The 22,037-nt window shown below is 45.9% G+C and overlaps 1 protein-coding gene across 6 annotated transcripts in view; it reads left to right on the top strand.

Annotated features, from left to right (window-relative positions):
* Window positions 1-22,037, top strand: part of LOC135375132 (dynamin-like) — a 67,094-nt gene that overhangs the window by 39,635 nt on the left and 5,422 nt on the right. Inside the window, exons 12-18 of one of the 6 annotated variants that reach the window (XM_064607850.1) lie at window positions 4,457-4,468; window positions 7,230-7,343; window positions 7,410-7,519; window positions 8,389-8,686; window positions 11,218-11,274; window positions 11,334-11,704; window positions 14,606-14,974. In XM_064607850.1, coding sequence (XP_064463920.1) covers window positions 4,457-4,468; window positions 7,230-7,343; window positions 7,410-7,519; window positions 8,389-8,686; window positions 11,218-11,274; window positions 11,334-11,704; window positions 14,606-14,696 — 1,053 coding nt within the window. In that variant the 3' untranslated portion in view covers window positions 14,697-14,974. Of the gene's footprint in view, window positions 1-4,456; window positions 4,469-7,229; window positions 7,344-7,409; window positions 7,520-8,388; window positions 8,687-11,217; window positions 11,275-11,333; window positions 11,709-14,605; window positions 14,975-22,037 lie in introns of those variants that run through there. The other 5 variants (XM_064607853.1, XM_064607852.1, XM_064607851.1 and 2 more) reach the window with 5 other exon arrangements.

Genomic DNA, 22,037 nt, shown 5'->3' with positions numbered 1-22,037 from the left:
CAAGATTATAGATACATTGTGGCATTGGTATGGTCCATTTAGCGAGCAGCTTTTAGAAGCTTCGAGGGCAAGTTTTTCTTTGTTTTTTTATTTATTTTATTTTTTATTTTTTGCAACATCATTTTACACATGTTACCATCTGGTACAATTTGTGCTAATACAGAGTTCTGGTAGGTCAGGGGAACGCAACGAAAATGATATGAAAAAAAGAAGCTGTTGAATTCATGCTTAAGATTGACCCCTGACAAATGAGTAGCATCATTGGCCTATCTTGTTTTTGGAAGGTCTATCATGAATGGCATCCGATCTACTGAAACTTACTGATGTCTCACTGTATGTGTGCCCTGTGTTTATTGCTCTTTAAACACTAAGAGCAATAAGAGCCTTTTAGGCCTGCGCATATGGTTAGCTGTGTCTTCCACACATAAAATAGGGTACTTTGAGCTGTGTCCCGACAAGTATTGAACTTCTCGCGAACAAAGTACAAATATGGGGAACATTTGTCCTTATGTATTGAACTGATATTAGCATTTTTGCTTAACACTTTTTAACTACTTCCCTTCTTACGACAAGTCATTGCTGGTGCCTAAGATATTAGGATTCATACAGCCTGCAGTGCAGCTACAGTATCGCAGAAAGACGAACACTGCAATAGGGTTTATTCACCCTCTTGGGTGAGCCGCAGTCATGAGGGAAAGGTACCAGAAACGGTAACAGAAATGGAAACAGTATTATACCAGAAATATGGCTAACTAACAGAAGATACAAGACAGAGAATATGGTAACTAACAGAAATGCATACTGCACACTGAGAATACCTGAAACGGAAACAGAAACGAAAATAACTTACAGTAAAAATTTGGATATGCAGGGGTGGACTCTAATTATTACAATCTATTACTGGATAATTTTGATAAACTTATTAAATGAAGCTGAGTGAAGCAAACTAAAATTAACTGAGGACCTAAAACTACACCGTAACTGAAACAGAGACAAGTGTGAGCCATTAACGGGGGTGGTAACGGAAACAAAAAGATTTTTGTTACCTTTCCCTGGCAGTCACTAGCGAATATGCTGCCATGATGTAGCCCCCTGTGCCATTGTCCTTACCTCCTGTTGGTCCTCACCCTCATCACAGTCACGATTCATTTGTGTTTTCTCCGTCCTTCTGCTGCGTGTACAACATTCCCTGTAAACATTCTTCTTTCAACCCTAATAGTTTTCTAAATAGCATACTGCAGCGAATAAAAACCGAAACTAAACCCAACGTCATGGCGGCTGGCTCGCCTTTTTCAAGGTTGCGCCCTCCAGAGGCGGTGACATCGGTGAATAAACCCTATGCAACTTGCTGTCTTTTGAAGTGGTACCACCACAAGAACTCTGGCCTTCAAACCTTGGGCAAAAGAATATCTTTGTGACATTAATTCGTTTGTATTTACGAGGGCTTCACAGCATGAAAGTCTCTTTCTGCAAGGCAGCTACATGCACAGGCAACTTACAGAAAGTGTAGAGTCAAAACAGGGACGTTGTGAGCGACACAGAGCATGTGCGCTGTTGTGAGTTTGTGCTTCCTGCAAGTTGCCATGCGGTACTATCAACAAGCCCAACTTTCTACCTTGCTCAGGCACAAGATGCCTTTGCGTCCGTGGTAAAACTAGCTTAGTAGAGCTCTTGCCAAATTAAATTATGCTTGTATACACTGGATACTAAATTTGGCTATGCGCAAGCAAGGTTGGCTACTTGTGGCTTCTCTCTAAGGGAGCGGTGACAGCTTCTTACGATTTTTTACCTGGCTGCCCTGAATGCAAGTGCGGCAGGTGTTTTATCTAAGAGGGCATCAACGATGAATATGGGACCATATTTTTGTCGGCGCGGCAGATGTAGAGTTTGCACCACTTTTTCACCCTCATCGTCATGTGCAGTTAATTGCTGAGCGAACATTATGAGCGCTAGGGCCACTGTACGAGAACAAGAAGTGCAATGGAGTTAATATTGAAAGTAGCACCACAGAATGTATAACTGTGGCCATGATTTCTTGAAGTAGTCCTTGCAAGCGTCGCACACCTCTTTTGTTGTAAGTCTTATGACTCACAGTGGTAGTCTTGCATATTAATAGTGCGGCATGTATTTCATTTGGTCAGATTTGACACAGCTTTAGTCAAAAGTTTATTTTAGGAGTAGCCTGTCATCTGTACCATCAATGCTTACTGGTGGACAGTAGAGGTACAGAGGTGTAGGATGGCATTGAGGTACACTTTGTTTTTGCCACGTGAAAAACACAGGGTATACTATACAAAAAATTGAGGAAACAAAAAGCAATTAACTTAGTGTACCTTAACTAATGCTTATTAGGCCATGCTGGTTAATTTTTTCGAGAGTAAGTGGATGTACCATGAAGAAGAGCTTAGTGTAGGGAAAAGTACTTCAGATTGAAAGTGGCCTCTGCAACAAAAGTATTTTGAGTCCCCTTGGTTTTGCGTACTATAGAGAATGTTGCGCATGCTTTCAAAAAATTCATCGGATCAGTGGGGAACGCAAGATGTCATGCATGTAACGCTGTGCCGCAACAGTTCTTTGAATCTGTAATTTTGTAAAATATTATTTGTCCCCACATTACCCAAGAAAATAAAGTGTTTCTTGTTTCAACCAGCCGTTGACTGCTCACCGCCAAAAATCGCGGAATTTACGAGTCGGTGCCGCGCAATTTTGAATTTGCCGCAGCAGAGAACCGAGGGCCTTGCTTAGCAATGATCGTGCATGAATGCGACATTTGAAAAAAAAAGAAAGGAAAAAAAAAGAACTAGAATATTTTCGAATATCGGTATTCCATTTGACAGCCGAATTGAATATGTGACTATTCGATTCGATATTCGAAATTTTCGAGTATTCGCGCAGCCCTAAATATTATATTAAAATATTTTTGTTGTTCACCTAACACCGAATGCTGAAAATCATCTATGCCTTAGATGCCTACTACTGTATGTTGCTTGCTTTACACATTGTATGCACTTTCTACGAGAGTATGCGGAGCTGGACATAAACAGGACTTTGCTCCACAATGTAGAGCCATTTAATAATTATGAGCAATACTAACCCACAAAGGAAGACCTTTTATGCTCACTCAGGTGTAGGTACATAGTTGCTGCTGCAGATGTTGCTGTAGCCATATCTTGCGTACTGGGACAGTTCTGTACAAAAATACTCTTCCGTTGTAGTGCTTTTCATCGTCGCTGATACCTTACAGTTTACAGACATATATTTTTGTGTTGTGTGTAGTACAGTTTTACCTGCTCAGACAACTACATTGTGGTCCCCTCTGGCATTTCTTACGGGGCAGGACTTGAGGGTGAGAATAGTGGCGTCGGTTCTGTGGACGAAGTTAGATGTAGTACATCCTAACCTTGAAGGTGACAGCCATCGTTGTATGGCTGTGTAAGATACTGCTAAGTTGCTAGCTATGTGTCTGGTGGGTGTTGTCAAAGAAGGGAAGTACTAGGAGCCCCAGAGTCAAAGTTTCAGGGAGAGAAGGAGATAATCATAAGATGCACACAAAGCGTGATACAAAGTGTGACACACAAAGTATGTCTGGGAAATTGCTGAAATTGTACGTGGCATAGTTGTCACTAAGCATTTATACACATTATAATCGACACCAAAATTCAGTAATTGAATTACAGTAAGTTGGTGCTCTCTCTGTATGTGATAACATTTATGCAGGATTAAATTCCAAGCAAGCAATACATTCAAATGTATCTGATGCTGAAGTGTGAAAACACTTATTGCTTTTGCCGACGATCACATGCCATTGAATGATTGACTAATAGGCAACGTTGCGAAAGGGCGACCAATGAAGGAAGTTGCAAAATTGCTTTAAATATTCCGCCTGTAAAGGTATTGTTTGCGGTTGCTTTAAGAAGGTGGTGGTCTCTGTTTTCAGCCGTGGTGCTTGCTCGGAATTTTCGTTTGTCTAGAGAACTATATCCGCATGCCAAGTTGACTGTCTGCCCCTTCCTGGTGTGGACTACAAAAAAAATGTGTAATGTCCGAGTGCATGCCTTAAAGGAGTGGTGACATCTTGACATTGGCAGCTAATCAGGCTGGAGCAATCGGTGATGAACCGTGCCCCTGTGGCGCGTGACAAGACGTACCTTCCTGAAAATGCAGTGACAGTGTTACAGAGCACGTGCTTCAAGTGCTCCCAACTCCGCTATTCTGGAGGGCCCGTCAATTTCTCACTTACGTGTACGTGCAATTTTCTGAATGTAAAATTGGATTGCAGGTTCACATTGATGCCAGCCACTGTCACCCGATGCATACTGTCACGACCCCTTTAAAGTACACATCGTAGCTTCTTGATTTTCAAGTTGACTACATGCTTTGTTTTCTGTTTTTGCCTTGCATATTCTGTTTCCAAGTTGACAAGCATTTCTTTCCCAATGACCGTTTGGTTTCCTAGTCGGTTTTTGCCGTAAGTTTCTCCTCATTAATACTACTTGATTACTCCGTGTGTTACTAATACTTTTTTTGCTTGTTTCTGCTTTCTTTGGCTAACACCTTGCATTGCGCTTTGCTCTTCACCTCTGAGTATGTCAAATGCATGCTCTCTTGCTCTGTCCTTTTGGTACGTGTCACATTCAGGTAAAAAAGAAAAATGCAATATAGCCGTTCTTTTTCATTATTATTTTTTCTATGAGTACCATGCACCAGAGTCCATGAATGTACTGTGGATTGGGATGCGTAGAAACTCACAATATGCACATACAGTGTGCATACAGAACATAACATTTGTTACGACACAGTTGTCATCACTACATAACACAGCCTTCTGACTTAACCCGTGCATGCTGTGGCAGTCTTAAAATGAGACTTCGCAAGAATCCGAAAAAAAAAAGGAAGAAATCTAGGCGAGCCTAATACTTAACACGAACCCCCCTCCCCCAGTAATGGGTACAGCCTTCACGTTCATTTTGCCCGAGTAATAGCACACTGAAAGAGAGTGGAGAAACCAGAGCCTCTCTACTAGGGTGATTGGTCTGGAGGAGGGTCTCGTGACTGCGTTGTCGTCTGCTTGGAGTCCAGCATTCTCGGTCGGTTTTAACGAAACGAGAATGGATGCTTCAGATAGTTGGCTGTTTCCGTCATCTGAGATCTGACACAGCCATTATGGTGTCGATTTTCGACGGAATAGAAACGAATACGCTCTAGAAAAAGGTTGTTTCTTCCAAAACGCCAGCAGGACCATGGAGCACTGTCGGGAGCAGGTGTCCGGTGACATGAGCCCAAACCTGCTTTCGCAAGCCTCTTGCTTCAGAGAGGCAGTACACCCACTTCGTAATAAACTCGTTTGAATAAAATCTGCACAGTTTTTGAGGGAGATATTTCATAAACTTGTTCCTGTCAGCCAAGAGGTTACAGGTATACCACATCCTTGGTGGTGGTCTCAGAGTGTGTACCAACCTGGAAAACAGGGAATTTTCAGGAAATTTTGATGTCACTGGAAAAGTAAGGGAGATTGTCAGGGAATTTGCTAAAGAGGCAGATGAAATCAGGGAAAATCGCAGACAAGTGGTGTCACGATGCACAGTGGATCGCCAGTGCTCATGAGTGGTTGAGCGGCCACTCCGCAGCAACGTTGCCGCGAGTAGCAGTTCGCCCAACACAACAAGCTCGGAGGCTTGAGTGAACTTTATCGTCATGTGTAGGTGCATTCTCTTTAGAGACAGTGTACAGTATTTTGAAAATGTAATAATGAAAATGTATATTTGGCAAAAGTAAAACTGACATTCTACGGGGTATATATCGTGTCGTGAGGTATTGTTGTGCGCTGGTTTCGCTGTACTGCAATGCGTAGACGACGGCCACCAGCAAGGGAAGTCGGGAGATTGACCATTTGTTCGTGTCAGCAGGCGTGGTGACGAAGTCAGTTGTCGTGCTCCCGCCTTGGCAGTCTCGCTTGCAAGATGTAATGTAACATCCCAAACAGCACAACATGTCGGCCCAATATTGGTCCAAGATTGGACCAATATTCCACTGTATTCCACTTGCCCAAGGACTGGTATTGGGCAATACCAGCCTAATATTGGTCCAATATTAGGCCAACATGTTGTGTTGCTTGGGATAGCATGCAAATGCCTGCAGCTGCCTTGCAATAACCTCACCTAGGAAACATGCCCAGCACTATACTCTGCTAGGCACTCCTAAGCGTGAGTGGGTTCTCAATCAACCCTCCACATGCAAGCTTTATACGGGAATATACCTTGTATACGGGAATACGTTCCATAAACTGTTCTGCGTCTACGGTACCCGTGGTGCCATGAATCGTCCGGGCAGAGCTTTTGACGCAGGCCACAGGAATTTCTCGAAGAGATAGCCCAATAACGCTATCGCTTTAAAGGGCATGTGGCATCACTTCTCGTTGAGGAATCACCTCTTTTCGAAAATCTATCATCCAGCACAGTTTATTCAGGTCGTTTGTGCCTCCCTTCAGTCAACATATCATTATAGTATGTCAAAGTTCCCATGGCACCGTTTCAAGCACCTACCACACACCTAAGTACCACGCACCTAAGTCAGCGTTTGCTTTTTCCCGTAGTGGGGAGCTAAAGGGTATTTGTTGGAGCTATTAGCATGAGCCTATACTTTTTGAAGAAATATCTGTGAGGCTCTCACACGTAACGATTCAGATGTGGTTTCTATGCAGCAAGGGATGCCCTTTAAGCGCTAACGATGCTGCAGATATTTCTTTAAGCCAGCAGTATTAGTTAAGCACCCCAGTTAGTTGGACAAAGTTGCCATTCTCTAAACAAAGCTTGTTTACTACTGCAACTTACATTAAAGGCCCCGACCATAACAATCACTAATAAGTTGTTAATAGCTTAAAGACGCATAACATAATGAGTTGTTGTTGTTGTTACTAAAAATGTATTTATGAACGCATAATATGTACAGTACATGCGTGTTTGTACATAAATTCTGCATATAGAACGTGAACTCCACACCATGAGTGGTGGGTTCTCCGTTTTACAAAACCCAGCTCCAAATAATATTCTTGCGGAGGATTTAACCCCTCGGGCCACGTAGGGCTGTTTCAGTAGAAAGCCATCGCGAATTAAATGTTACTGTGGGTAGCACTGCCAGTCAGAGAAGTATTGGAAACTATGTACGGTTTACGGTCTCCTGTACACGGGAGTTGACACTGATTGACTGATTGATTGAGTGATTGATTGCAGGTGATCCGCAAGGGGTGGATGTGTATCCACAACCTGGGGATCATGAAGGGCGGCTCGCGAGACTACTGGTTTGTCCTGACGTCGGAATCAATCTCCTGGTACAAAGACGAGGAGGTAGGCGTCAGACTTGATTTGGGTTTGGCCGTCGATGCGTGATAACATCGCTGCGTTTGCTTACAGGAGAAAGACAAGAAATACATGCTCCCTCTGGATGGTCTCAAGATTAAAGATATCGAAGGAGGCTTCATGTCACGTAGGAACACATTTGCCCTCTTCAACCCTGATCAGAGGTATGACCTCTTTTATGGATGCGCGAATGTCGCTGACGTCATTCTCAGAACCTGAAGATTTTTGGTATAAAGAACGTTAAAATGTGGAAGTATAGCTGTAATCGGCGACGTGTCGAGATGCCAAAAAAAATACGGTCAAACCTGATTTATTCCTAGCTTCACTTATCCGGATCCGGTACTGTTCGGACAAAAAATCGTGGGGACGGGTTTCAGTCCATGCATTTTAGCTTCATATAGCATTATAGCTGCATATAGCTTCATAGCTTCAGCTGCATATAGCATTATAGCTGCATAGATCTTCATTCTACATGTAGTAGGATTAAACAACAGAGGATTACCGAAGGTGAATATTATATCATGCTTGGTAGCAGCTGGTAGCAGCTGAACCTTCAGTTGGTAGCCTCTATGGGTGGTCTGTGTTGCAGACCAACAGAGAGGTTGGTTGACTTTGTTTGACTTTGACTATGACTTTGAGTTTGACTATCTTTCATCGTGACTTTGTATGTTTAACATCAGTGATGCAGCTTTCCTCCTGACCCAGCATAGATCAAACAGTCTCGAATGAACCTATGTTATTTTATTGGTCTCCAATGCAATGTTTTGACGTGAGTCCCTTAAACTCGGTTAAATGGATGCAGGACTTGCCTGTTTCTTACTTAAAATGATGCGTATTGTGCAGCTGGTGCTGATATTTGCAAGAAGTTAGAATGGTTTGAAGTTTTTTAAAGGTATTATTGGTCACAACATTTTCGTTGAGAGAGAGAGATATATTTACATGACGCGTGCAGCATCTCCTAATGATTGAATTGTATCTCCCTGGCCGCAGTTAGAGACGGGTTCTCAATATTACAACTGCCTCTGCATCGCAGGAATGTATACAAGGACTACAAGCAGCTGGAACTGTCGTGCGAAAGCCAGGAAGAGGTGGATTCCTGGAAGGCGTCTTTCCTGCGTGCTGGAGTGTATCCCGAGCGAGCAGCCAGCGCAGCAGGGGATGGGGAGAGTTCCTCGGACAGTGGATCGGATGCCGCTGCCTCTTCCATGGACCCTCAGCTGGAGCGCCAAGTGGAGACCATCCGTAACCTGGTGGACTCCTACATGCGCATTGTCACAAAGACATTCCGAGACCTTGTGCCCAAGATCATCATGCATCTCACTATTAATGATGTGAGCAGATATTTTTTTGTTACTTTTAGACACTTGGTGTACTGATGGTCTTAAAGGACGACGGAAACGAAAATAGGCTGCAAAGCTATTTGCCTCATATTGCGATGTGTACCAAAACAATCCGGAATTCGACTTAGATTTGCGTATATTAGTTGAAACGCCGCCACAATCGCGATATAAAATTCGGCCGTGGAGCACTCTGAGCCCCTGGTGAGCGTCGCCGCGCCGCCGTAGCAGACCACGGAAGTGACGCACGTTGGCTCTCCTGTTGGAGTTCCTGACTTTCATTTCGCTTCATTTCATTTGGTGTTTCGGCGTACGTCAAATTCCTGCTACGGGGAAAGAACGGAGACGAAGAAGCATGTACGAACCCATCTCTCATAGGATATATTGTCTTCGGACTTCCACGAGATCTCCGAATCAAACATCTTCAGGCGTTATTCAGAATTCGCCGTGTTTGTGCCGGGCAGCCGCACATGGAGCGCGAGAGATATTTGACGTCACGCGCTCCTCAGATTTTCCCGCAATGCTTGGCGCGCTCCATGGGCGATCATGTCGAGTGGGCGGCCCAGCGCTCTCGTAATCGTCAGAAATATGGCCATCCGCACAGCGTACTTGCAAAATACTAGTGGCACCATAATTTTACATAATATTTACACCTTGTTCGGTCCCCTTTTTGCAATGGACAAATTTCGTTTCCGTTGTCCTTTAAAGGGGGAATCACTTCCGCGCAAGACAATACAGAAAGTTGCTCAGAAACGGCGTAAAATATCGTCGAAACAGAAGTACTGGCGTGTTCTCCTTGCTTTACCCTCGTCAGTGACACATTTTGTAGAATTTCAGGACTATCCGTTGATTTGTATTGAGCCCGAATTCGCAAATATTTTAGTGCGCGACACTGTATCGAGATGGCAGCACATGTTCGAGACGCACCAAACTTTAATTTATTAAAAATCAACGGCTCAACCTCGTCCCCTAAAAAATACGTCATTGATTAGAGAAATGCTAAGAGAATGCGCCAGTGCCAATCTTATGATGGTAGTTTAAAGCGTTCACGGGTCTTGTGCGAACGAAAATCGCCCATAGATTTCTGAAGAAGTGATTCCCCCTTAAAGGGGTTGCGAAAGGTAGTCCCAAATAAACATAAAAGACGGCTCTTTGCAACCGATCTGGACCTACATTGAAAATGTCGCAGCAAAGAGGGTAATAGAAGAGGAGAAAATGGGCACAGTGAATACCAAAACTCACGCGGCTCTGACATCACAGCCTCCGCCTCTGCCAGTGAGGCAGTGCGTGAGAAGTCACGTGCTTACGGTGCACTGGCCCGCTGCATGCTGTGACATGGCAGAAGCCTTGCGACACGCGAAACAATGATAACGCTGCTCCATCTCTTAGGCGAGAGCAGAGGCTTGGGAAGTGCTTTCCCTCCGCGTGCTCCTATTGGCCCGCATCCAGAAGGCGGCTCTCGGTCAGCGAACGTAGGGATAGTCCTTACGAGTACCAATGACAGCTTTGAGGTCTCTGACGTCTGCACCTGCTCGGGAGTTCGAGGACTTGTATCTCGTTAAGTACTACACGTAGAAGAAGAATTCTTTTTTCCTTAGTACGTCTTTTTTCCTTAGGTGTGCAGTACAATGTGTCTATCATGTACTGAACCACATTTATAAAAGTGTCTCATACCCTTCAAGATACATAAGGAAGCTACCTACTTTTGGGTTGATCTGTAATATCCTCAGCTGACTAACATTTTTTGGGGGAATATAGTACATAGCTGGGAAAAGTTGATCTGAACTGGCACGAGGTGATGTGTGATCAACTGTAGTTTTTAATCTTAGTTCAGTTGTGTGTGATTGCACTGACAGGGGACAGCTTCAGGGGACGGGCAAAAAAAGGCGACGCAAAACCCACTCACTGAGCAGGCAACCAAGTCTTATTTTGGAACAAATGCTGCTTTCAGACCTGCATTCATCCTCACTTCTCATGCCAGATACCTATTCTGCGTCCCTGGTTTCCTTTCCACCAATGAATTTTTCCACTTATTGCTCTATTACAACTGACGGTTTGCCGATCCTTTCGATCTCCGGTGCCACCCAACATAAGATGCTATACTGCACCTTGCCTTTTGGCCAAGATTCTTGTTTTCTCGAAAAAAGGTTTGCATCCAGCGCACGAAAACTGACGCTGCTTTGTGTATTCTGAGTTGCTGGCAGAGTCAGGGTGTCCACCAACCGGGAAAACAGGGAATTTGCCACAGAGGCAGATGAAGTCAGGGAAAATCGCAGACAAGTGCTGTCACGAATCGCGAGTGCTCATGAGTGGTTGAGCGGCAACGTTGCTGTGAGTAGCGGTATGCCAACACAACAAGCTCAGAAGCAGAAAAGTGGGACAGTCTTACTAATTTCTCAATAAATGGTCCGTTTTATGAAGGATCTATATCAAAATGTAGCTGAAAGCTACAGTTTAGTAGACACCCTGAGAGTACATTACGTACTTATACAATGGCCATCTTTTTGTTTCCTTCTGTTGTACAGACAAAAGATTTCATCTACTCGGAGCTGCTCGCTTCTCTGTACGCAGCTGGAGATCAGGTGAGCCGATTTATACGCCTTCGCGTGAAACGTTCTAACAAAATGCGTCGCACATGCAGTCTCAGCTGATGGAAGAGAGTGTGGAAGAGGCACGGAAGCGTGATGAGCTGCTGCGGATGTACCACGCCTGCAAGGAGGCATTGCGGATTATTGGGGACGTGTCGATGCAAACAGTCTACCAGCCCACTCCGCCTCCAGTGAAAGACGACTGGTTGAGGATGTCGCAGACCCCGGACTCCCCACGGCCGGCCCCTCCCTCGCCGGGGGGGCCCCGGAGGAACGTGGGATCCTCCCGGGCACCACCCCCGGTCCCAGCAGCAGCGAGGCCAGCCCCCACGGTTCCCTCGCGCCCCGACGGGGGAGTGCGTCCTCCCCCGACAGCCCCACCCAGGCCTACCAGTGCCGCTTTCCCGGCACCCCTTGTGCCTTCGTGAGTGCCCGAAGTTTCTACTTTTTCTCTGTGCTCAGTCTCTGTCGTAGTGGTCCCCCCCCTTTAAAAGTACCGTAAAACAGCTGAAGGGCAGTTTCATGTCGGTGACGTAGCTTAACGGCTTGCCTCTTGTAAACCCATTGCAACAGGCGTTACAGCATACGCTGAATATCTATAATTTGCTTGTAAAATGGAGGTAGGCAGTAGAGCCCTGCACCATCCGCGGATGGATGCGGATATCCGCAAGATACTTGCGGATTCGGATGAAAATTTAGCACTTCCTGCGGTGTGCGGATCGGATGCGGATGGCTCGAGGTCGGATGCGGATATACTGTGTGCTGTAATTTTTCGACCAGCAATTTCTTTCTGTTGCGCGCCGACAGCGAGCGCATGTTCGGGTTCACCTTTGACCATGCACGGCCAAGACGGGAGAGGAGGCATTCTGGCGTCTCGAGCGACGCGAGCACCGGCGAGGTAGCGTTCCACGCGTTGCAGAAGTCTCTCCATACCGCGTTTGTTGAAAGGTTCACCTTTGCTTGTCGTCATGAGTCCTTCCGTGACAGCATGGAGGCATCCGAAATTATACCAACATATGATTCCTGCGGTCTTTACGCGCCCTACGAAACTTGCGGATTTTGCGGATCGGACACGGATGGTGAGTTTTGCTCAGCGGATCGGATGCGGATGTAAACTGTTGTGTATGCTGCGGATGCGGATCGGACGCGGATAAGGTGTGCGCGGATGCGGGTCGGATGCAGATGCCAAAAATCTCATCCCCGTAGGGCTCTAGTAGGCAGTTTGATGCTCTCTAGAGCATGTGTGCATCATGGTGCAACGTGACAAGAGGCGCTACCGTGCCGCTTTGAGTTGCGGTCGGCTAAGTAACTAACAGTCTCATTGCCTGGTGTGGCCTCCTTGCATGTTTTGATTGCCCTTAATGTCCTCTAGTACGAGCAGTAACATCAGAAAACAGGGTCGTTTGAAAATTTTTTACCACTAGCAGGTACATCCAGTTGGTTGCGAATATCAGCACTGAAGTTATTCTTCGTGTCTGATGACCTTTACTAGCCATGATACCACGCATGTATGGCACCATGGTGTACCCTACCATGACTTATGCGAACAATGACCGAATCACTGAACTACTTTGCAGCACTTAATACGCTCACACGTGTATAAACAATTTGGACGATTCAGGCAAGAGTTTAACTCTTCGCTTATTATTTGACCATTGGAATACCCTTAGTGCTGCTGATTGCTTTGCCCTTTAGGTCCTCCTCTAGCAACCATAACTTAAATTGGCTAACACATTGCGTATGAGCATCTAGTTCATTATGACATAGATTGACTACATTCATGGGGCCGTCAGAAAACGGAGATATATGACTGGCGTCTATGTGTGAACCTTGCTTTTGCTGCATTCTGATCGACCCCCGTGCTTAATGAAGTGTTCCTGAAGTCAATTCAAGAACGATGTTTCATTTGCTTTCTCTATGTCTGCTAGCTGTAGTGTGGTTTGTTATGTCAAGCGTTGACTCTATTTTGTGGTGGGATGCAAATACCTGTTGGGCGTCGTATCTTTTTCTGTTGCACTTCTGTTTCTGTGCTTTTAACTTCTGGCCCTGTTACTTTATCGTATTACTGCTTGCACAAGAAGGCATAACCTTATCCTATCTTTCTCCGCAGCTTTCCTTTTGTCTACAGAGGAAATATTGTTGTGTGTTTGAAATTTTTTATCATTCTGCTGTTTTGCTTCCACTTTTTTTCCCTTGCCGCTGCTGCTGCACTTAGTTTTTGTCTGCTTTGTCATCATGCAAGTACTTGCTGCTGGCTGCCACTGTTCCATTATTATATTATGCCCCGCCCTCAGGGGTCCCTAGAGCATAGTGTGCTTCATGGCGTCCTCTCTTTCCTCCGTATTCTTGTTCCGCCTTCAGAGATCCATAGACTAAGGCGTAGCGCGCTTTGAGGGGACCTCTCTTTCCTCCTTATCCTCGCCCTGCCATTGTAAATCCCTAGAGTAGAGTGTAGTGAGCTTCAGAGGGCCCACCCTTTCCTCTATGTTCTTGCTCCTCTCTCAGGAATCCCTGGGCTAGAGCGTAGTGTGCTTTGAGGGTACCTCTCCTTCCTTCCTCCATATTCTCGTTCCGTGGCCGGGGGTCCTTAGTGCACTTTGAGTGGTCTGATTCTCGAAGTGCACACTACCGCAGTGCCTTCTTTAATGTTCCTTTCACTCAAGGGTGTGCTGAACCACATTCCAGCAGCCCTGGGGAGTCCCAAGTGAGCTTCGCACGGAGAAATGAGTGTGGCGACATGGTTTTGGAGTTTCTGGGACGCACTATTCAGTCAAGAGGAAAGAGTTGCGTGACCGTGTATTCACACGAGCGACATCACCCGCAGAAGCGGAAGACGCGAAAGACGTCGTAGCTTTCTGAGCGCGAGCGCTCAACGTCCAGTGCTTACGTACACTGCTAATTGTGGGGAATATCCTGCGACACAGCCACAAGATGACATCCGTAGCAGACGACGGGAAAGACGCTGACTGTGTCGTCTGCCAAGTGTCGTGTGCGGTACGCCACTCCCAACGCACCCTGCGAATGCTCAACATAACGCGGGACAGAACTTGGTCTCTGTGAGCAGCGTTTTCGTCTTTTCTTCCGCTAGAATCTTCCGTGTGGATGTCGCTCGTGTGAACACGCAGTCACTCAAGCAATAAGACTGTCCTTTGAAGCGCACTTGACTGTAGGGGTCCCTGGTGATGGGGGGGGGATACGGTGGTAAGTCTCTTGCACCCTTCTCCTCGCTCTCATCTTCTCTCTCTAACTTTATCTACAACTCCCTCCCCCCTCTCTCTCTCTTTCTCTTCCGCCATGTCTGTGCCTCTCTCTCATCGGGGGGCAGGCGTGGGTCGCTGCCGAGCGTGCCGCCGCGCGTCGCACAGGCGGCCACAGACATGATGCTGGACGCCTTCGGCATGCCCATCAACAAATGAACAAGTCCCCCAGCTTGCAACGTTTCTGTGGCTCCAACTGCTTTGCACAGGGCTGCCAGATGTGCAGCACCACGGCACGTACCATGGGCCACGGGAACCTGGCGACGGTCGGGCGTTGCCCCGGCTGCTGCACGTGTTGCTCTGTTTGCGGGCGGGTCGGAGGACATGCCTCCTGACAGGAACGTTCTTTCCTCAAGGGCCTGGGACATAGCAAGTATTTTCTCGAGCTGGCAAACATTTCTCGTTTGAAACGCAGTAGGGAGGGCACGTGTGTTTTTTCGGGTCTGTCGCGTCTTTTATTTGGTTGGGGCGTGCTTGAAGTGCCACTGCGGACTAAATCTCGTGTCTTCGGAACCCTAGCGGAGTTATCTTGCCGAAATCTTCTTGTCTCGCTTCGCATTCCTGGCGAAATATTTTGGCTCTACGTAGCCACGTTTACATGAGTACGAGACAAGCATGTCGAATCGTGTCGAAATCGGAGAGAAGGCGGTACGACGTTGTTTACGTGGATGCGCATCGTGTCCAGACCGCAGATGGCGCCACGCTGTGTCATGTCGGAAAGTTAGGGGAGCACTTCCGCAAAAAACGCCGTTTCCGGTGTCCCGCTACCTTCGCTTCGAACGTCAAAACATCGAAAACGTTGCATCTACGGCCCATTTTCAAGAGTACTTCAGAATGAAATCTGCTCTACGGCTTCAAGCCCTGGTGCTCCTGTCCCTGCATATCCAAAATAGAGCGTGACTGAGAACTCCCTAATATCACCATTTTGTCATCCCGACTAGGAGTAGCAGACGGCGCAACTAGCCCGCAGCCGAACGCCGCATCCCGTAATCCTCTGTTCTTCCCTCGATATGCGTCTGTTTACATGCGCATCCACCGTCTCGATCCCGCCTCTGTTTAGCGGATTGAATACGAAACGCTCTCCTGACAAATTAACCCGTTTACATAAGTGGATTTGATTCTACAACTGGAATAGATACACTCGTGTTGTATTCATGTCAACGTGGCTCGTGACGCGACAGCTAGAGAAATTCAGTTTTTATTTTTGAAAACTCTGATGTCATGTTAGGCTCTGACGGAGCGCTCGGCTATCATCTGGCAACGTTGTTGCCCTTGGTGTCTTCCACAGGGCTCACTTTTTGCGCTCCGTTAGCGGAGCCCCACGTGACACATCATCGGAGTGCCCCGACGTTCGAGAAAATTCAAAGGGGGGAGAAGGCATCTCTCCCATTTTCCCCCTCTTTCGATCAGTGTCACTTGACTTCTCCACCACGTGACCCCCTCCCCAGAAGCCGGCGTCGTTGCTAGGAAACGAGTGCCCTCTCCACAACGTGACTTCATTGCAATTTATGGGCTTATGATTACGTCACACGCTCCTCGCGTTATCGAAACTTGTGGAGGCTCGGCAGATCTTCGAAAATTGACAGAAATGCGCAGCGTTCGTAAACAGGGTCGAAATTTCGCGTATAGAATCCTCGAGGCACCTTCTTTTCATGCACTTGATAAAATAAAAACTCTGTGTGTTCCAAGTCCGGAGTGGCACTTTAAAAGATGGGCTTTATGTTAGAAGCTCTAAGACAGGGTTAAAACTAAACGGTGACGTGTGAAGTAACAGATTTTTTTGTAGAAAAGAAAAGAAAAGGAAAGCTTAAAGAACGTACAAGATGGCAAGAGACTGTGCTGAGTGCCCCTTTTGTACGGGTGGCAGAGTTTGCACTTTGACAGGCTCGGTTCTTAACATTACCACGTGTTGCGCTTAAGGGCGAGGCCCTGTAAAAGAGCTCTGACCTTCCATTAAACCAGTTCTATCTGCATAAACTAGGGTGTGTACGACAGAGCACAGCCTACTACTACTACTCCTGCCAAAGCCTTCCTTAATGGCCCTGAGAATACTTCTGCAGCGTGGCACTTGCAAGCTCTTGAAAATGATTGTCATCTAAATTTATCCAAGTACAGAGTTCCGCAATCGTATGGTTTTACCTTAAGCCTCTTAAAACTATGTAAGCTGAGATTCAAAGTGGATTATACGACGTTTTGTTAGTATTTAATGGGCTGGTGTGCATTCACACATGTGACACTAGCAGAATAACATCAGAAAACGGCTTGGGGTTAGGTGCAGCTTGGGACAAAAATTTACAGAATTTGGCAGTGCCATATCTGTTCATCAGAGCAGCCCCCCTACTAGCTACCAGGAAGAGATCGAACAAGAAATGGGTGACTGGCAGTTATATCCATCTCTCGGCGTGTTTGACCGCTCCTGCTTGCTGCTAAGGTTTTGCTCCAGTGGACAAATGCGGCAACCCTGTGTTCCGTAAACTTTTGTCTCAAGCTGTATTTTGTGTGTTTGCCTTCGAGGTTTTTTTTGCCTTACTCTATGATATTGCCGTGGCTTGACAGTAGCACACTTTGAGAAAATTTTCTGAATATTTGAATTAGTTGAGTACATTAGCGTCATTGGCTCTCGAGAAACTTGTATGCAATAGCATCAATAGGCTGCTGGATCCCCAGGCCCCCGATGAGGCATGTCTTTCGACCTCAAAGAAGTGCAGGTTTGAGGGAATATCTTAAAAGTGTGGAATGTATACCGTTAGAAATAATTTGGATGTAAAATCGTCTGCTAAAAACAGTCTGCGAGCCTTGTAGCAACATTTTCTCCCCCCTCCAAGATGGATTGTCAACAAATCATCTCAAGTGGTTGAAATTTGGTCATCTCTTAGCATTCCACATAGCACGCCACATTAGAGCACCTGGTTTGCCTTTGCGTTATAGCGGTGTAGCCTCGGTGCTCTTTTTTTTTTTTTTTTTTTGTTCCGCCTCTTCGTTCTTCTGGATATTCCCCATCTCAGATAGCCTTCTGTAGAAGATACAAAGGTGTCCAGTGTCTCATACCGTCTGTTGTGTCTAGCCATGTTTAAAATGTTCCGATATACAAAGTGTTACATTTGGAGTGCTGTTACAAAGTTGAACAATGTTAGTCGTCGCTTGCGAGTGTGACACAAATGATCTGAAGGCAGCCTATGATGGTGATGCGCGTCTTCCACGCAAGGTGCCTGCTGACAGCTGGTGGATTGGATTGGATTGGATTGAGACGAAACATTTATGGCAGCTGGTGTTTGCATGGCTCTAGCCGCCCACACTGTGTCTGCAGTGCTTTTCATGCTGTCACTGCTTTGCATGCAAGGTTGTCTACTGTCTTCTCTTACTACAACCAACACCACCTAGATAAACAAAGCCTGATCGCTTGAGTGATGTGACGTAACAATTAAGAGCCCTCCTCTAAGAGCCGACCGTGCCCTCGGTGGCTGTGGCTGTGCAGACGAGCCGACACGAGTCGCATGGTCAGCCACTGGTAGCCACAGAGAGCCTGTCTTTGAAATTGCCCGTTATGATTGGCTGACATTCTGACTTTGTGTCTATGTGCGGAGGAGTGAGAGAGGGCGTTGAGGAGGCCTTCTGTACCTAGGTGGCGTTGCTACAGCACTCCGCTTGTAAGTGCTGCACTTTCCTTTATGTATTACATGGCAGCCAGTGTCACAGTTATGGTGTTCTTTATGTAAACTTATTCATCTTTTTTGTCTTTTTTTTTTTTTTTTTGTTGATTGCAACATTATGCAGTATTTATTTCTCCGTGTTGTGTCTGTCTGTGCGTACTGCAGTAACAGAGCGCAAGACAAAGCAAGGGGAACAGACAGCACGAGAGCCGGCTTTTTGCCCGAGATTTATTGCTTTCTAACCACAAACCTAACCTCCCCAAGACTCCCAGTTGCCCTGATACATACACACGTTGATCGAGCACCCCCCACCCCGGTGAGGATGATCACAAGAGGAGAGAACGGCAATTCGATCGAAATAAACGTGCTCTTGTGTTGTCTTGCCTCAAGTCCGTCTTGGGTGCTATTATTGCAATATGAACCGGGACAAACTGGCCGGATCTATCACTGTTACGTGTTTCGTGAGTGTATGTTAAGTTCAAGCATGGGTGAAACAACCTTTCAGGAATTGAAGCAAGGATTTGCTTTTAAACAGGCACTACTTAAAAGTGCTTACTTACTTACTTACCTTACTACCGTATAAACCGGTTTATAGGCCCCGTTTTCTGAAGAGGAAACAAAGGCAGAAACATCCACTTGTACGCTGCACGCAATAATTAAGAAAAAGTGAATGCGGAATGATGTACTGTACAAAGATATTACGAAACAAAAAAGGCAAATATGCGTCCACCAGTCCAGGTTCGGTTCTTTCACTGGGACGTCAACAGTTTGTATAGTCATTCGCCCGTAACAGATTTTCCTTGCAAATACAGCACTATTTGAAGCTTTTCAGCACAATTTCTTGGGAAAATGCAGCCTGTGCAAATGAAACCTAATCAGTAGAGCGCAGATTTTCGTGCGAATGCATGTTTTTGTTGTTGTTGTTTTTTTTTCCTTTCTTTTTGAATATGGTTTTGTATTGAGATGATTGAAAAACGCTCGTGGTCTTATTCTCGGGCCGATTAGAAGGACCCCGTGCTGCATAGAAATGCATGCTCTGCTCGCTATGGCATGATTCGAATGGAAATGTATGCATAGTGCATATTTTGCCATATTTTGGTAGCACCATCTCCACTCTCTTGTTTTTCCAATCGAGCAATTCATATTTTCGTATGATCGCGTGCAGGGTATTGCTGGTTTCGGGAAGGCTTTGGGTCCCCTTTCGCGAAAATTCAGGTCAGGTTTTTGCACGTTTAGGAGGGGTGGGTGTGATGTTCAGCCTCCGCCTTTACAGCTCGGCGCTGAAGGCTCGTGCCCTCGCCTGGTGTCGGAGTACGCTCGTTGCACGAATATGGTCAATAGGCCGTACTTCGCCTTCACCACTTTCTTGACCATTATGAAGAAGGACGGCGTTCGTATTTTAACCCGTGGTGCAGTGACAAAAGCGGAGCGTTCAGCTGCCTGATTAATATCTGTTGCACAAGTCTTCATTCTTGTGTGCTGTTCACGAATGCAGCTTTACTTTACTGTGTGGTCCCTAATAAAATCTGAAATTTAGTTAAATATGCATCTGACGCGTTGCTTTCATACCAAGAACAAGGGAATACATTGCATACATTCAGTTTTGTGCTGCATATTTAGAAGATTTTTAGTGTGTAGCTGCATGTATATTTTGAGAGCTTTTAGTGCATCATTATCGGTGCTCTAATAACCACACACAGCTGAGTGCAACAGCCATCATCGTGTATGACAGCTTCTTGGCATCTTCGTATTATCATGAGGCATCCAATCATTACGCTGTTCATGGATGAGATCTTTAAAGGGTTTCTGTCAGAATGAAGATGGGTGTAGCACAAACTAAAAGTGACTGCATACCATTTCCGAATCCAGAGAGAAGGTTGCATTGATCTCATGACATCGCATATGTTGCCAGATGGCAACCCCAAGCTTCTCCCATAGACTAACAAGTTTTCCATGCCCGTTTTTTTTATTTTTTTTTAAAGAAAACTTTAACCTATATTCTGGTTTGTACGGTAGACATTTATCTGTAGGGCCTGAAGTGCCTGGCAGAAACTGACACAGGCAGGCACTTAGGCAGCACGAAGGGCAGTCATATGCACTTGGAACGCATACGGAAAGCCTGGGTGAAGCCATGCTTATCCTGGCATTTCAAAGTAAAAACTTGCAATAAAAGACTGTGATAAGATGCAAGACCAAGCAGTTAAGGCTAAAGTATTACACCAGCCTTACCTGTACCTGTAACATGTAATTCTATGAAATATTTGACAAAATTTTCGCCACAAGTACATTTCAGAAGGAAATTTTGTTAGTACGGAAGTATTTGTGCCCAATGTGTCACAAGAACACATTGGACAGGAGCAGCTGTAGGTGCGCCTACATGTTTCTAGGCCTGAACTACAGGGGGCAGTGCTGTGGTTTCGACAATTGCTTCAGTTCATGTTGTTGGTCTCATCTGGGCCTCGAACCGTGCAACCGCGGGCTGCACTCAGTTTTCTAAAGTCTGGTCTTGCCAGCTGGGCACCTCCACCAGACAATCATCCGAGCAGTGATCTGTTGTCAAGAACGACGAGGATGAAGCCTTGATGTGGAGCTTTTGTTGCTCTTTTGCATGCCATCTGAGAATTTGCCATTCCCGTGATGTAGTGTGCTGCTTTACTTATACCCCCCACCAGAAGAAAATGGTGTGTATGTGAATCTAATCCTAACATACGAATATGCAGATAAGTACGTACATATAACTAAGGCAAAATAGAGACGTATTTGGATGTGCTACTATATATGTATTTAGGATGAGTGAACAGATAAATATAGGATTTTTAGAGTAAGAATCTTAGTTTCGTTTCCGTTCTTAGTGAGCATGTCCAGAACACTGCAATGCACCTTTAGCTAATGTCACTGTCATAACATCAGTACATTTACTGGGGTTTAGCGTAGGTCAGTGAGAGGCTGTGGCTGACCACTGGAAGGAGCTGACCATTGAAAGAAGGCCTGATAGGGGCAAGCCCTGGGCTTGCTTGTTGTTCCAAGGCTCACTATATCAAACCTGGTTCGAAATTATTGTGTAGTGCTTGAGACAACGAGGAAAAGTGGAAGGCGAGAAGGACAAAATAAACTGATTTTGTTGGTTCGTTTTTACCTGAACCAGCAACAGCCAAGCCAGAGCGTCCTCACATTTGGTCCAGGGAGGGGGGGGACTACATTTTCATGCAACCGACTGAGATGGAAGGCCTGGAAGTATGTGGGTGGAATGCTGAAGGTGGAGAGGACCTCGTGACACTGTTCAAGGCAGTTGGCACACCTGATATGGTTGCCTTATGCCACCTTAAAGGGTAAAAGCACTGTCGAAGGAGGCTCTGGGCAAAGAAAGTGCCATGGTAAATACGTAGATGAATGAGTTTGAATAGGAGTTCTATGATGGCCTACCGTACTGCTGTCCTCACAAGAAACAACCAACCAGGAACCACTACGAAGACTGCAACCTGTTGTGGCCAAAGTGGCAAATCCTAAGCCTAGGATGGAATGTGGACAAACCTGCCAGGCAATGATTGCATTGGATGAGTGTGCCTGCAGTAAGAACAACTGGATGACTGTTGATGACAACGTTGAAAACTGTGAACTATATCCAAGCAAAAGGACCAGAAATCTGTACAAATTTCAAATTTTGCAGTCCCACCAGGACACATACCAACGGTAGAGTGGGCCAGCGGCAGAGTTCAAGAAAGGAGCTTGCCACAGAAGCAGATGCTGATCGACAGGCCTAGTATGGCGCTAAAGTCGTTGTCTTGCTTCAAAGAGCTGTGCACAAGCTGATAGCTCAGAGGCATCGATTTCCAACAGTCAGCCGTTTCCT

This window comes from Ornithodoros turicata, unplaced genomic scaffold, assembly GCF_037126465.1.
Source record: "Ornithodoros turicata isolate Travis unplaced genomic scaffold, ASM3712646v1 ctg00000829.1, whole genome shotgun sequence".
NCBI classification, from domain to species: Eukaryota; Metazoa; Arthropoda; class Arachnida; order Ixodida; family Argasidae; genus Ornithodoros; species Ornithodoros turicata.
This window is presented reverse-complemented; position numbering and strand designations above follow the sequence as displayed.